The sequence below is a fragment of the Canis lupus genome, chromosome 24 (assembly GCF_011100685.1).
Source record: "Canis lupus familiaris isolate Mischka breed German Shepherd chromosome 24, alternate assembly UU_Cfam_GSD_1.0, whole genome shotgun sequence".
In the NCBI taxonomy this organism is placed as follows: Eukaryota; Metazoa; Chordata; class Mammalia; order Carnivora; family Canidae; genus Canis; species Canis lupus.
The window spans coordinates 3,501,923-3,518,205 of NC_049245.1; the positions used below are offsets into that span (position 1 = coordinate 3,501,923).

Consider the following 16,283-nt stretch of genomic DNA (forward strand, 5'->3'; position numbering starts at 1 on the left):
ATTGTTCTCATGAGATGTTCATCAATAAGACCAACATTTCCTGGGAATCCTGTAATTTGGAAGACAGGCAATGATGGAAGGAGACATGCACGTGTTGATCCTTTACCCTTTGTCAGAACTTGCTGGTACAGCAATATTAACCATAAATAAATAAATAAATAAATAAATAAATAAATAAATAAATACTCCAGCAAGGTTGCCTTATCATACACTTTCCACAGTCAAAAAATCCAAAGCTCAGAGAAATGCAGTCCCCTTTGGATTAGGGGCATCCACCTGAATCCGCATCCATCTGGCTCAAAACCCATAACTTTTTAACTGTCCTGATGATGTCCTTCAAGACAAATAAAAGTTCATAGTCTGATAAAAGTATTAGGTCAACGTGAGCTGACGAAGGTTCTGCTGGCAAGGAAGCTGCCATTTTTCTCACTGTTTGAAGATCTCTTCATCCTGGATTCTAAAATGAACACCCTAAGAGGGAACAATTTCCTTCTCCCCCGTTGGAAAAATTGGGACATTGTTTCTAGAGGCAGGGAGCCTAATATGCCCATGCTTTGCTACAGGAAATGAAAATTAATGCAAGCTGTGTGATAATGAAATGGCATTTTCTAGAACAAATGTTGACAAATAGTGATTCTACTGGGATGCAAACAATGAAGCTTGCCCAGACCAGCAAGAAGGTCATAGCATGATCAGCCCCACATGACAAAGGGCGGTGGGTGGGGGGGGGAGGGTAGGGGTGTGAAACCCACACCCCAGTGAAGTGCCCATCTTTATCTCCCAACTCTGAACCTTCAGGAAGTCACCAAGCTTCCCTGCACTGTAATGTAACTCAGAAGCCAAGTGCAGGAGGTAGCTGTGTCAGTAGGCTCCATCCCAGTTGTTTGGAAGAAGGCAGACATGAGCCCATGAATAAAAAATGACAGCCCAACTCTCCATTCCCTCATTAGCAGGTTTGTGCTCGTATGTTCTAAGTGAGTTTGAACTACAGGAGAAAAGCCTGCCACCCTTCTTTTTCCAGTCTGAAATGTGCTACAGCTGACCCTTGAATAACACAGGTGTGAACTGCACCCACTTACACATGGATTTTTTTTTTCTCCATAAATACAGTACAGTATTATTATTATTATTATTTCTCTTCCTTGTGATTTTCTTAACTTTTTTTCTCTAACTTACTTTAAGAATACAGTATATATTACATGTAACATACAAAATAATATTAATCGATTGTTTATGTTATCGGTAAGGCTTCTGGTCAACAGGATATTACTGACTAAGACTTTGGGAGTGAAAAGTTACATGCAGATTTTGGACTGCATGGGGGTCAGCGCCCCTATAACTCCTGTATTTTTCAAGAGTCAACTGTATTTAGCATAAAATGCACACAAATGAGGACATTTAGGCCCCAGAATGAAAAAGCAATGGAATTCTTACTCGCTCGCTAAAAACTTCCTTTGTTCTGTGCCCAGAAGGTTTTTTCCAGGGAATCCATGGGTTGAAATCAGGGTGAGATTACTAAACTTCAGGTGAGGGCTAAGGAGAGAGAAGAGAATACATGAAAAGGGAGGTAAAACTCAACTTAGTGAAAGTTCATTATAATTCCATTTAACCTTATTTCACGTGTCATCCAATTGTTGAACTTTTCTTTTCAGCAACATTTTTTGCACAAACCTTCCAACCGAACCGACCACTTCAGGGAAAGAAGGAGGATGGCCCTGGAGCAGCTAACTGCAGAAACTTTCAGAAGCTACAACAGACTGTTATGCCAGGCACTATTTCATTTTTTTAAAAAGTTGCTTCTCAGAGTAAAACACAATACAACCCAACAGCAGGAGAAAGGAGAAAAACTGAATGTAAATTAATGCAGAGTTTGAATTTCAGACTACTCCTAAGAAGCTGCTTGGGATCACAACCACTAAGGCTAACACTTTCTGAGTGCTTACCATCAAGTGCTTCGTGCGTCCCTCATTGGGTCCTTGAAGCAGCAGTACCACTAGGTCAGTAAAAATATCCCTATTTATTATGTGGAACTGAGGCAAAGTGATCTGCCCAAGACTATACAGCGGGGGAGTCTGGAGGCAGGGCATGAACCAGGCTATCTGGCTCCAGTGTCCACTCACCTAACCTCTGTCTCTATGGCCTTGTAGACACCAAACTGTTGACAAGGATCCAAAAATCATCTAATCCCCATCAGTCAACATTAATTTTATTATTTTCATACATATCTGATACATATGTGTGTATATATATGTATGTATATATTATATGGTGCACTTGCACTTACTATAAAAATATATATTATTTTCAAATATATCTAATCTCTCTCTCTCTCTCTCTCTCTCTCTCTCTATATATATATATATATATATATATATATAAATTACTCAAATCAGAGTATCACCTAGGAGAAAATTCTAGAAGGTTCCTTTTAGAAGCAAAACTGCTTTATATTTGCATCAGACTTTCCAGGGCCCAAAGCATGTTCATAGGCATTATCATAGAGATTAATCTTCAAAGCAGTTTGTGCCAGGGTCAGGGGGCAGGTTGCTATTATGTGCATTTCATACAGAGGAAAATCAACGAAACACCAGTAAGTTGTTCATGGTCCCAGAGCTCATGGGCAGCAGGACCAGAAGTGAGAACCACATGTCTTCCAACCTCCAGCAGTGTCCTCTGAGTCCTGTGAGTGATGTTAGGTGGCACACCCGGAGCACAAAAGCAGAGGCTGCTGGAAAACTGGTGTGCTCAAGACTTGCTCCGTGTTTCCCCTTACATATTAAAATACTACTGCTGCAAATTTTCCCTCCAGCTAAAGTCAGCAAAATTTTATGGGTGAGTTGATCTTTTCATAGGATGGTGAGAAAGATATTTCTCTCTAAAATCTCTTCTTAGTTCACACCTCCCCTTAAACCAACCAGATGCCACAAAAGAAACCTTTACCAGGTTCGAGAACACCTGCCCTGCTTTTCCATGAGGAAATTGGAAATTTTCCAAATGTGGAAATGCTATCAATTTACTGACAATCTGATAAGTAGCACTAAAAGCAGGAGACTTTTGGTAACAGCACGGGCCAGCAATGTAATACTCAACTGCACCTGACATTTAAAAATAGCTAAATATTATGAAAGGTTGTGCTCTAAAGTCTCAAAGGATGCATGTCATTTAAGAATGAATATTCTTTTTGATACTAAGAAAACCAACCACATCTTATCCTCTAATAATCAGAATAAAATTTTTTGGATGTGTTCAAATAACATAAAGGTCACAATTAACCCCAGCTACTTAGGGCTGCTGGTCTGCAAATGCACACTGATGACAGGTCGTTAATCTAGTTCCATTTAACGGAAAATGCAAATAATAATACATGCTTATACTCACATGAAGTTAAAATTTATTTTGGCTTTGGTGCCTGTGTGATGGAAATGTGGTTTATGTTGTACTAATAATACCATTATATACTGGCTGTTTTTATAGCTCTATGTGAACAGGCGGCTTAGTAATTATCCAGCTATATCTTTTACTACAAAAACAATCCCTTTGGCACTGAATAATTTGAATGATCTAACAACATGGATCAAATGACTTCTAAATTGCCAAATTGCCACACTGTAATGTCCTGAATTATGCAATTGTGCAATTAAAGACTTCAAAAGATTTTGAGTACAGTACATTTTCTGGATTTTTATCTATAAGGGGACCAGCTTCCCATTTCTTTTCTTCAGCCTTAGCCAAATTCCTTTTGCATTCTTCACTTTGTCTGCTCTGGCCCTTTATCCAGTCTTCAAGGCCATGAATTTAAATTTTCTTTTTTTTTTTTACTTTAAATTTTCTTGTTCTCCCTCTGATCTCCTTTCCTCATTCTCAAGTGAGTACGTCTCCCACATCAAAAAGAAGACAGAGACTAGCCACCAGGCATCCCCACCCCGTTTCCCTTCTTGTTACCTCCAGTAATATCTACAAGAGTGTTCTTCCATTCCCTCTAATTCAGAAGACAGGTTCTCCGATGTAAATGGAGGAAACGGGGACAGCCGGAGCCATGAAGGAGACCCTGGCTAAAAGCTGCAGCCATAGAACCTATGGTCTGGGACAACATTCTCCTAAGGTTCTCTTCTATGGTTGCTTTTTGTACCAGTTCTTCCTCCTTTGCCCATCTTTCCCTGTTCACAAGCTCCCTAGTCTTTGTGCCAGTAACCTGGGCCATGCTCTCTACTGCCATGACTTCCTCTCGCATATTTGCACCATAACTTCCCTCTGAACTTGACACCCAATTTCCAAATGCCTACAGGTCCTAACAGGTCTGCTTCACAGGCATCCCAAACTCCTTATGTGTCTACACAAAGGTCTTTGGAGCCCTATTCCATTGCTGCTTTATCTCCATGAAAGGCATGACCAACTAACCACGTCTCTAGTTAGAAATCTGAGAGCCAAGTTCAGACTGCTACCCTCTTTCTCACTTCCCACATTTGGTCACCATGTCATCACTTTTACCTGGTCCACATGTCTTGAATGTGCCACACCGACATTCCCAGGACACGTAGCCTTAGCTCACCTTCTTGCCTACCAAAATAGTCGCAGGTGAGTTTCTCTGGCACAAGTCTCTCTCTCTTCTGCCCATCTTCCACATAGTCATTGGAAACCTCTTTTCAAATTAAATCAAATCTCAATTATCCCTGGTTTTAAGTTTCCCTGTTTGCTCACCATTTTGATAGCAGCAAAGCAGAGTGGCTAAGACCATGGGCCCAAGAGTCAGATTGCCTCAGTTGGACCCCAGGCTGCAGGACTTTCTAGCTTCTTGACCTTGGGAAAGTGGCAACTTACTTAACCTCTCTGCAGCTCAGTTTCCTAGTCTGTAAAATGGTAATAAAAGAACCTAATGCCTTACAGGGGTGCTGTGAGGATTACATGATAGTATCTGTAAAAATGTTTAGAATATCGCCTGCTACATCTAACATTTGCAATAAATTACAATTTTAATTAAAATAATTTAGAACATCAAATCCAAATTCATGAGCATAGTATGTAAGGCCTTCATACCAGGGCCTAACCTTACCTCATTAACCATCTTGCTAACCAGCCAAAATTCCCTTTCATGACTCTTTCATGCCTTTATATGAATGTGTCCATGTTTTCCTCCAACCTTGTATTTTTTTAGTTCATTTTTAATCTGATTCAGAAATATCCAAATATTTAGTTTCTTAAGTTTATAACTATCTAAGAATATTGTTCCAAAATAATAAAGTTTGTAATGTACAATTTTAGTAGGTTTGGCTCTTCCGAAGATGAAATATGAAGACCAAATGTTTAAGGCTTTTAATGCGATGACCAATGAATATTTTAAAAGTTCCTGCAAATAGAACAGTGAGTCACAGGGTACGTCTTGGATTTGGGTACGACGTCAACAAAATGGCAGGAACAGCAGGACCACAGAAAAAAACACGGTTCTCAGATCTAATGGTGTTAGCTTCATGTACATAAACAATATCTAACATTATTGTGAACCCTCTGCTCCAAAATCAAAGGTCATGGTGTCGTGGAAAAAAAGAAAAAAGTTCAAGTTAAGTGCTCAAGCCAATGAAACATTAAACAAGTGCACCTGCATTTTTGCAGCAGATAATTCCAGTGGGGATTTTATGTTGCTGTGGATACAAGGGGAAGAACAGCTCAAAGATACTTGTAAAGCAGGGAGGGATTAGAGTATCTAGGGAAATAAGTAAAAGGTATTGCGTTTCATTCCATGCTTCAGGAGGACAGCTACAAAATTAGGTCTAAACATCCTTATCCTTCAAATAAAGAGGGTCACATTGCCAATTTATTGTGAACATGATAAAAGAAACATAAAACTTTTCATGTTGCTTACCCTTCTGGGCAATAATAGAAAGCTGTCAGCCTGCCAAGTGAATGTTTATTATTTTTATTTGTAATTTTTTTCTTGGCATTTTTTTTCTTTTGGCATAGCAAGGTCAACCAAAGCCAATGATTTAATTAACTGCTTTCATTAATGCTTTTATTTGAATAAATAATGTAGAGAGAAAATATCCCACATCAATCTAAATGTTACCATTTAATTTACTAAAATCTTTGTTTTCTGAATTGTTCAAAACAATGACAAAAATATTTGCCAAATTACAGTAAATCCTAGCTCAAGACAGGTATTTAACCTAACTGCTTATTTAAGTGGTCAAAGAATGACTCCAATCTACTTAGTCTTAATGATATCACCAATGTCACAAAATTAATGATGAAATGCTATAGATGGAACTTAAAAGTTGGGAGTTATGTGAACTTCCAATACCGAGAGAAAAGTATATGGCAGAACAAGTCAAAATATTTATGGTAAGTTTTTAAGAAAATCTACCAGTTTTTCCCTGAAAAATGTTTTAACTTTCTTCAGCAACGTCATTTTGTTTAGATCACAAAAGAGATTTTTTTTGACAATGCCCCTGGCTACTTCATTTTTGTTGTGTTGGTAAAAACCCAGCTGCATCCATGGCCACACCTAGCAGTCTGTAATGGCACACTCGGACCTCCAGGGGGAGACCAAAGAAAGAGAGACCCAAAGAGGGTGGGGTCAAGGATTCTGAGCACTGCTAAAAGTGAGTAGAGTGTTCATAGGGTGAGGAAGAAGTTTAAAGTTATCTCCCTAACGCTTTTTCTCTCTTCTCTTAGGTGCCATCTTTCATGGCTCCCCTGTTCATGGAAGCCCCAGTAGGAACCAGCATGGGGCCCAGAGAAAAGGCCCAAGGAGCAAGTCTTATACCTGCCTGAGTCCAGGCTTGTGTCCTAGGACAACGGATCTAGAATCAACATTGAACCCAGCAATAAGGTCTGGGTGCCTGCCTGGAGTAACATAGGTGCTCTGGAGATTCTCCAGGGACCCATAAGGGGAAATGGGTGGTCCCAGGGTAAGGGACTAGGGAGAGGGTCTAGGGACTAGAGGATCTCAGATCCTCTAGCTTGTGTATCTCTGCATAAAAGTAAACCATAAATCCTTACTGAAAAAATGAAAATGAATGTAATATTTGAAATGGTCATTGAATGAATAAGAATAAAATTTGGAAGTCCGGGCAGAACAAATGAAATTGAATTTTGCTTTATAATTTATGGGAAATGATTATATATATGAAGTAAAAATGTTCTACATTTATACTTTGAATATATTTTTTATATACATGGGGCACATACAAGATGTAATCCCAAGACAGAAGTCAGAAAAGAGCAGCTGGAAAGCCTCTGTACACAAGAGATGGTGAAATATAAGATGCTGATCAATCACTTCCCTAAGACTGGAATGAAGCATTGTGGGGATTCAAAAGTGAGTGAGATCACTTCTGGAAGTGTGGGGGTGGGGATGAGGATGGGTTTTATGTTTGGGGCAAATGCTGGTGATTACATACACCATATGGGCAGGTTTCCTCATGCTTGTCAGATATATCCTCTTGGACCTTTATTCTTGATGGTAATAGTTTATGCATGAAGTGTATGAAATGCTTTCTACTAGGTCCAATTTAGCATGTAAATACAATGATATGGGCTAATGACTTCAGCTATGTCATTTTTAATAATAAGTTAATGATTATGCCTGGTAAGCTCTGAAGTAATGATATGACCTAGAAGTTTAGGATTTGTTGAGAATTAGAACATGTGGTTTGGAAAACAAGCTCATAAAAGCTCAAAAAAATTACAAAGGGCAATTACAAGGGGAAGTAGGTTTCCTTATAGATAAGACTGCCAATTTTGAGGAAACGTCTACAAAAATGGTTACAATACCCAGGTGCATGTCTGAATTATGTGGGGAGTCTTAAAAATACATATTCCTGGGACCCATGCCATCCTGGATATTATAGCCACAGCAATAAGGGCCCAGAAAACCCTCTTTATAAGTACCACCTCCAACTCCACCCCTACCTCCGTGCCCACTAGTTGAGTCTGGAATTTTCATAATCTGTTGCTTATAGAAAAAGTTACTCAACATTAACCTCATGTCTAGGAACCTGATCACAACACTTTTCTCCATCACAAGTTCTCAAAGCACAAGGAAATTCAAGGCAGCTTTTTTTTTTTTTTTTTTAAACCCAAGTGCCTTACTATGCTGGTATATTGGGAAGATTCTGGTTATCCTTTTGAAAGAAATCATCTTCAGGGAACTCCAGTTAGAGAATAACATGGTCTCCAGAGGCCACGTGCCCAGTAGCTGGCCTTGCCTGATCTAGGTCTCACACAGCGGCTCCAAGTGCTCCAGTTCTCCAAAGGGGATGGCTATGGCTACCTAGCACCTCTACACAAGGACCATTCCCAGATTTCCAGGCTTCTCCTCCAGATTTCTACCTAACATCAAATGGTGTAAGAGAAGTACCAGTATGACACCTCCTTAATCCCTCAGAGTGCTTGTAGCTACTTCTATTTGCTTGTACTGGGTCCACAGAATTCAACTGAGGGTTGATATAGGGAAGCAAAAAAGTGACTAGTGGATTCAGAGCTGAGGCAGGGTCAGGGGAGTCTGACTTAGAATGTATGGTGTCCTTTGTCTTTGGGGAGTGAGGCTGAATATGAGAAAGGTGGGGACAGTAGGATGGAGATAGATAGTATCAACTAGTGCCATGGCAGTCCAAGTAACTCCCTGGAGGACTTGGTTAAACAGAGATCTCTGGCCTCACTCTTCAGGTTTCTGATACAGTAGGTCTGGGGTGGGACCTGAGAATTTCTATTTTTAACAAGTTCCCAAATGATGTCCATGCTGGTGGTCCATTTTGAGAACCTGTGTTCTAGGCGGAGAAAAATGAGAGGCTCCCAGGAGTTTTTGGGTGCTTAAGAAAAGTGGGTAGAGTTTAATATAAGTTTCAATGAAGGAAATACATGATCCCATTAAATATCTAAGACATATGAGTAAAGACTGAAATTTTTGTCTCAGCCTTTTTTTTTTAATGTAGTACAACTCCTAGATTTGGGGTGGAGGGTGCACTCAGGGACCCCCAAGACTTACATGATAAACTTAAGGTCAGTGGAAAAATAGAGGACCCAAAATAGATCCAGATTAAGGTTTGCAAAGCATCCAAGTATCACGAAAGGGCCTAAGAAACATCCATTGGCAGCCCATAAAGCAGTGAAAGTTAGTGGGAGCCAGAGATGTAGTCCCTGTGACCATGAGTCTTGGGTGCCTTAGGGATTTATCTATCCTAGAGTCTAGGTAGACAGCTAAATGAGCTGGGCACAACTCCAGTTTTCTTCATAGTTAAGCAGCTTTGCAAAGTAGTGACAATACAGTGTTGGTCGGTTTTTTTGGCCTTCCTGATGTTAAACCACCAATGGTGGTGGCCATTTTAACTGAACTTCAAGAGGAGGTCTTTGCCAGACTGGGAACTCTTGCAAGGAGCAGACACATACGCAGGCAGGAAACCCCTGTGATCCTTCCCTAATCCTCAGAGAAGAAAGCATCTTCCATATTAAGGCTCTACCTCCCCAGTCTCTTTCCTCCTATGAGAGACAATGTGAGGCAGCCATAGGGGAACTCGATATGCAGATTTAATTAGTGGGGTGATGTCAGTCTAATATGTTTTCAGGACGAGGCTTTTCCACATGCTTTGTATGTATTACCTCATTTAACCCTCGTGCCAGTGAGGTGGAGAGATTCTGGGTTCTCTCCCCATCGTACAGGAGAGGATAGTAAGGTTCACAGATGTTGGAGGATTTTCCTGGGCCCCATCAGTCATGACAGAACACTGACTCTCTCCACCACACCCTAACTTAGTGGTTCTTGGACCCATTACCCCCACCTCCGAGGGTTGTGAAAACACAGATCCCTACCCCCGTCACCCACCCATTTCTGATTCAATTCTCACAGGGTGGTACCTGAGTATCCACATCTCCAGCAGGTGCCCAGTGATGCAGATGCACTGTTCCACAGACCACAATTTGAAAACTATTGCTCTAACTTTACCTCTGTCCCAAAGTAAAAAGAAAGTATTTGTCAAGATGGTTCCCCACCAAGGCTGTCTTTTTTTCCAGCAAAGGTTTCTGGTAAAGCTGAACTGGGTCCTCTTCAGAGATACAAGAATGCCTGGGAAAAGAGGTGGCCATGAAATCCTCTCACCACAGCCTTTTCATCTAGCCTCACTTTTTCTCTGCCTCCATATCTGCCCACATGCTTTGCTAAAAAACAATGGAATATTAAGAAAGAACAAACTGAAGAGCCTAACCCACATCACCTGCAAAAGGCTCTCCCACCCCAAAGCCTTCCTGCTCCTCTCTGCCTGGGGGCATTCTCTGACCAGGGGAGATGGAGGGACAGGCTGGATAAACAGCCAAGGGTGACCATGCCACCAGAAGGATGGTAACTGGTGAGTAAATACAGCACCTCTCTCGGGTGAAGAGGGGCCACTCTCTCGTGCCCCTTCCAGGGCCTAGAATGGGGTTAAGTCTCAGTTGCCCACAGCAAGCTCCTGACCAATGCTTTTTGTTTTTGTTTTTTTGTTTTTACTTCTCTTTCCCACCCCACACCCTGCGGTCTCGGGGAATTTCCTGGGATCACTCCCAAATAAACTGCTTGCACCCAAGTTCTTCGTTTTCAGCTTTTGAAGGAAGGCAACCCACGACAGGTGCCGACATCATCATTTGAAAATGGTCTGATAGCAGAGGGTGTAGAGTGGGTGAGTCTGTTACTCAGTTTGCATATGTGGTTTGTACTTTGATCGTGAAGAACGCATTCCCTACTTATCCCCAAAGAATCACACATACAAAAAACCCACACAAAAAATGACAGTAAACTTGTCCCAAGAAAGGTCTAATTTTGCTCAAAGAATCTTGCTTTTCTTTTGTTCTGGGATCTCTAAAGTGGGTAGTAGGAGAGAAGTTATCCTGAGATGAGCAGGAATGGGTCATTTCAGTAAATGAAGATTTTTTTCATTTAACATTAGTCACACTTAAATCTTGGAATCAGATTAGGAAACACAATTGTGATCAGCAACATCAGGGCATCTCAGTCATTATTTTCTGGTGGCAGAATGCCAGGTCCTTCTGCCTGGGAAGGCTGGACCTCTGAGCCTGACACAGAGCTGTCCCCCCTCGCCACCCCCACCGCCCACCCCCGCCAGCAGACAGGCCTCTGTGTGTCCCCCCCCACACAGGCCCACTGTGAGGCCAACATAACAATAGGCAAGAGCGACCTGCCCGCGTTAAGCTCTGCCTGCTGCCCAGGCAAAGCAGAGGCAGCACCTTGTGCACCACAGGCCTGGCCACCACACGGCGTGTGCCCTGGTATCAAAAGGACAGTTGAGGAGAGCACATGTCCCTCCATTCGTGGGGCTGAGACCAACAGGAGGGAACAATGACGATCCCCAACCTGTTCACTGGGGTTTAGCTCTGAGATCAGCAAGTAAGCACTAACTATTTAATTAGTCACCTAATTAGTGACGGGCCACACTGAAGGTTTCAGATGTCCTCAGACAAATGGAGAGATAAAAAGTCTAATTAAGCTGCCAGCACTGGGCTGGAGGCTGCCAGACCCACAGCTGCGCCGGATATGTGGCCCCATCACAGGACTTCTAGTCATCCGGCCACCCTGGCGGGTTGACGAATGTGCCCTCCTCGGTCTGAGCTATTCTCAGGCCCCCAAACACACCTAACCAGATGAGGGGTTAATGTTTAGGTAGCAAACCAGAGATTTCATCCCTTGGTGAGACTATTTGGTTGGTATTGTTGAGAAAACTCTCCGCCTGCCTGAGGTGGGAGTGGAAGAAAAGGTGAACCCTGGCCTTGGCGCTTGCCTGTGCTTTTTGTGAATCCAAGTCTGTGTTTCTCTGGGCACGCAAAGGGTCATCAGGATGCCACCCAGGGCTGCTTTCAATCACCGTCACCCCAGGATGCCACCGCAGGCCCCTCAAGAGATTCCTTACCTCAAAATTTAATTAGGAAGGATTTTAAAATAATGGATTAAAAGGCACTGCTCCATAATTAGGAGTAAATAACACAATGCACAGAAGCAGAGAGACACACAAGCTGCAAGAGAATAAACCCGTAACTGTTTTAGATCAGTAAGTCAATGCCCAAGAGGAAGCAAAGAAGCTGTCCTGTATAGTTCTTGGGGCTCAGGGAGGAGGGAATCACCTGGGACACTGTGCGGGGCAGGGCCTGAGGTTCTGCATTGTTGGCGAGCTCCTCGGTGCTGGGGGTACTGCTGGGGCTTCACAGCCCATACTGGGAGGAAAAAGGATGCAAAACACTAAGATGAGTTCACAGATTTGGCTTCTGCTCTTTTCTTTTCTTTTCTTTTCTTTTCTTTTCTTTTCTTTTCTTTTCTTTTTTTTAGAGAGAGCATTGTGAGTAGGGGAGGGGCAAAGGGAGAGGAGAGAGAAGATCATAAGCAGGCTCCACACCCAGCACAGAGCCCAAAGCATGGCTCGATTTCATGACCCTGAGATCATGACCTGAGCAGAAATCTGCCCCTTCTCTTGGCATAGCATTTCTCTATTTCTCTTTAAAAAATGATTTTGGAGTACTTTAGTGGAAAGCCTGAAGTATTCAAAGCATGACATTTGGGGAGTTCAGCAGAGCTGGACTTGGTCGGTGGAGTGGCTGGTGAAAATATGACTTCCCAAAGTTTTGTGGGAAAGGGCCTCCTGCTTTCTGAAAAGAGCTTTCAGATTTCATTGCAAAGCTGTTCTTTGAGAGACAGTATTTCCTTGACAGATGATCAATGCTCACCTCCAGTTCTGGCTATGGATCCCAGAAGAGGAAGTTCCCTCTAGGCCTCAGATGCAATTGGTGGAGTTCCTAGGGTGACAGTACCTTGAGGCTGGCAGGATCATGGGGTCCCTGCCATGACCCTCTCAGCACAGTAAGAGGGACAGGTCACAGTACGGGTTGGCAGCAGAGGGGGACTGATGGCTGATGCCAGGTTCTTTCTGCTTTTTCCCACGATTGGAATTATAGACAAGTCTTACCACTAGAAGTACTGAGAAGGATAATGTATATGAAATATTTATATTGTCCAAGACAAGAACTTTCAGTCCCACAGAACTGGGTGAGCTGAATGAACCCAACCTATCAATCATGAGAACCATAATTTAAAAATAGCTCAGGTCCATGATGTAAATGTCTTGGGATGCTGAAGAACCTAGATGACACACAAAAATATTTATTGGGTTAATGTGATGTCTTAAGGGCTGTTTTCCCCTCCGATTCACTGCCCTCTGCACCATAGGATGAGCAAGGGTTTCCTCCTCTTCACACCCTACCCCAAGAAAGCTCCCCTGGCCCTGACCCCACACCTGCTATTAGTTCCCTGCTCCGCTTCTGGTAATCACCATGGGGGCCCATGCCCTGGCAGGAAAGGTAATGGGGAAAGGCTAGGAGACACATGTGGCCAGAGCCCCTACGGCCATAGGGTGGAGGTATAAGGCCTGAACACATTCCCTCCTCTGCTCTTCTCAGAGTTTCTTGGACACAGCACTCTCTAAAGACAAATGTTCATGGCCTGGGTGGTGGGGGACAGATTATGAGCCTCACCCTGACCCTGCATTACCCTGCACCTCCATCAGCCAGTCAGCAGCCTTAGGAGGGTTGATGGAGATTGCAAGACGCTCTGAGAGCAGGCCTGCTGCTCTTTTGGCCAGCACTGGAGGACCAAATAGGACTGGGAGGACAGGAGCACCCCAAGGGATGCTGGTATGTGTCCCTAGGAAAACAGCTGTCATACGTCACTGGGAACTACAGGGCCCAGGAGACCTTGCCCTAGGAAGGAGAAGATGCAGGGTGACCCACAGGTCTGACAACCAAAGACAGGAAGGTGTGTCTTTGCAGATGCAACTGGATGAGTAACAGCTAGGGACCAGATAGAATGTTGTACTAAAAGAAAAAAAAATCTAAACATCACCCTCACTTCCCCCCAACATGTGGAGCTTTGTCCTATTGTATTAGTTGATGACTTAGGGCAAATTCCTTCAGCGATCCCAGCAGCACCTTAGCACTTGAGGAAAGGACATGACAAGGGAAGAGAATTTATACAAGGACTGCTTTTGGTGTCCTTTGAAGAGGACAAATGCTTTGTAATTTTTTTGCATGTATATAATATGAAGATAAAGAGTTGTCTGTTCTGTCACCAGATGACAGGATTATGAGATTTTCTGGAAAAAAGAGGTTGCTGTACTGGGTCTCAAATGGGCTTTCCATGAACTACAGTGCCCCAGCTGAGTCGATAGTGCAGTGCAGAAACATCAGGAGGGCAATTTCTCTAAATCTTGCCTCCAAAATGTGGTTTTAATCCTCGCTGGGGACCAATGATTGGGGATCATTTCCATTTCATTTTGGGTCAAATCATTTATAATATCTAGTTCAAATGGCAGTCAAGCTGGTAAAGTAAAATATGCAGTAGGTTACTATGGTGATTGCTAATTTAAAATAATTAGGGAAAATAATGAGAAAAACTATTTCCTCTGTGAAAGGTTCAAGATCCGTAAACTGATACTGGTTTATTTTTAGTGTCTGTAATCTCTATAATGATGACAGAGACCTAGGAGTGCTTTGAAATGCTTTAAAAAGGTCTGATTGAGGAATTTAATCAACTAAGAACTTATATCTACATTTATACTTGTGTTTATTAAATCTAAGTTGATTCCACAAAAAGAAAATTCTAAGTATATATCTTAATATAATGATTTACAAAAGACATAATGACTATGTAGGTACCTACATACTGAATGAAGATTTCAGACCTGTTTCTTTTTCTTTTTTTTTTTTTCAGACCTGTTTCTAACAACTTCTTGACTACTCTTATTTCACAAGGCCATACCAATAATTCATCATTCAGACATGACTTGCTGTTTGGAGTCTTAGAGAAGAGACCCCTGAGAAAGAGGAGAGGCCTCTAACTGTAGTGTGGTGTATACTTGAAAATGGATATTCCTGTATGCTTCTCATTATTTCTTCTTTGTGGTCAAAGATTGCTATAGACTGACCATAATATTTAAAGTATGTGAGCTTTGTTGCTAATTTCAGTAATGACATGAAACTTATTTCTGATTAACAAGGGGTATGTTCTAGATAATTGAACAAATTGGCTGGAAAGTGAAAAAAAATCTATCTGGTTAATGTGATGTCAAATTAGCAAAGTAACCCTTCAGGATTAGCTTGTCTCCTTATCAACCAGGGACAAACACCTGTTAGGGGTCATTTCCTCCATCCCTTTCCTTGTCTAACCCCTCACAAGGCCTCATGGCTTGGGATGGTAACTTTGCAGGCTTCTAGAGGAGTTGGTGCAGGGAGGGATGCTTTTTCCTGCTTTTTCCCATCTTCCACTTATCTCTTTACATCTAAAATTTTGAACAGGAGCTAAAATTTCTCATATGATCCTTAGAAAAAGATTTAGGAAAAAGTGGACTCTTGATTCAGGAGTCTGTGGGTCTCTAAAGCCAGGGTCTTCTAAGACGTCCCTGAGACTTAAAAAATAATAACAATAAACAAGGAAACCAAGCCTGAAAGAAGTGAGGTGACATATCTAGGGTTCAGCATGAGGTGGCGGTGATACCAAGCCATGAACCTAAGTTCTTGAACAATAACTCTTCCTTGTCAGAGAGGGGCTGAATTCAGTGAGCAGATGGAGAGCTGCACAGGGGAAGCTGAGAACCCTCGGGAATCCCCTATCAGGAAAATGGGCTCTGAAAGGAAACCTGTTTAGTGCTGTGAGGGTAACAGAGCAGCGCTGAAGATGCACAGATCTTAGTCTTCCCAGTGGGGTTTCCCTCTGTTCTCTGGCACCCAAAATGCAGGAGTTGGAAGAAAGGTCCTGGCCCCTCTGCCATTTCTGAAAGCCTATTTGTGATATGAAATGTCAAAAGTGGTTCCCAACCCTGCCTGATTATATGGAGCATCTGCTAAAATACAGATTCTCAGAGCTGTCCGCAGAGTTTTTGATTCTGTATGTCTGGTGCTAGGGCTGGGAACCTACATCTTTAACAAATGCTCTAGGGGATTCTTCTGATTCAGCTAATAAGGAAAACACTAAATAGATTGGGGTTGGCAAATTTCTGGAAAGGCTCAGAGTGTACATATTTTAGGCACTACAGGCTAAATAGCCTCTGTCACACCCTCTCGAATCTGCCATTTTATCAAGAAAACAGAGGCAACATAGAAATAAATGACTGTAACTGTGTTCCAATAAAGCTTTATTTACAAATGCAGGTAGAAAGCCACATTTGACCCAGAGTCTAGAGTTTGCAAACCCTTGGTCTAGAATATTTCACTGATTCATTAATCCACCTAGACAAGGTGTGTGGGGTAACAAAAAAAGCTCA

The 16,283-nt window shown here is 42.2% G+C and overlaps 1 protein-coding gene across 11 annotated transcripts in view; it reads right to left on the reverse strand.

The window, feature by feature from the left end:
- Positions 1–16,283, reverse strand: part of CFAP61 (cilia and flagella associated protein 61) — a 275,980-nt gene that overhangs the window by 98,055 nt on the left and 161,642 nt on the right. For 6 of the 11 annotated variants that reach the window (XM_038571435.1, XM_038571437.1, XM_038571436.1 and 3 more), the window contains 3 exons: positions 12,100–12,189; positions 9,935–10,054; positions 1,435–1,533 (listed from right to left, as the gene is read on the reverse strand). The exons of 1 other annotated variant lie outside the window; for it this stretch is intronic. In XM_038571435.1, coding sequence (XP_038427363.1) covers positions 1,435–1,533; positions 9,935–10,054; positions 12,100–12,189 — 309 coding nt within the window. The remainder of the gene's footprint in view (positions 1–1,434; positions 1,534–9,934; positions 10,055–12,099; positions 12,190–16,283) is intronic. 4 more of the 11 variants (XM_038571440.1, XM_038571441.1, XM_038571438.1 and 1 more) reach the window with 3 other exon arrangements.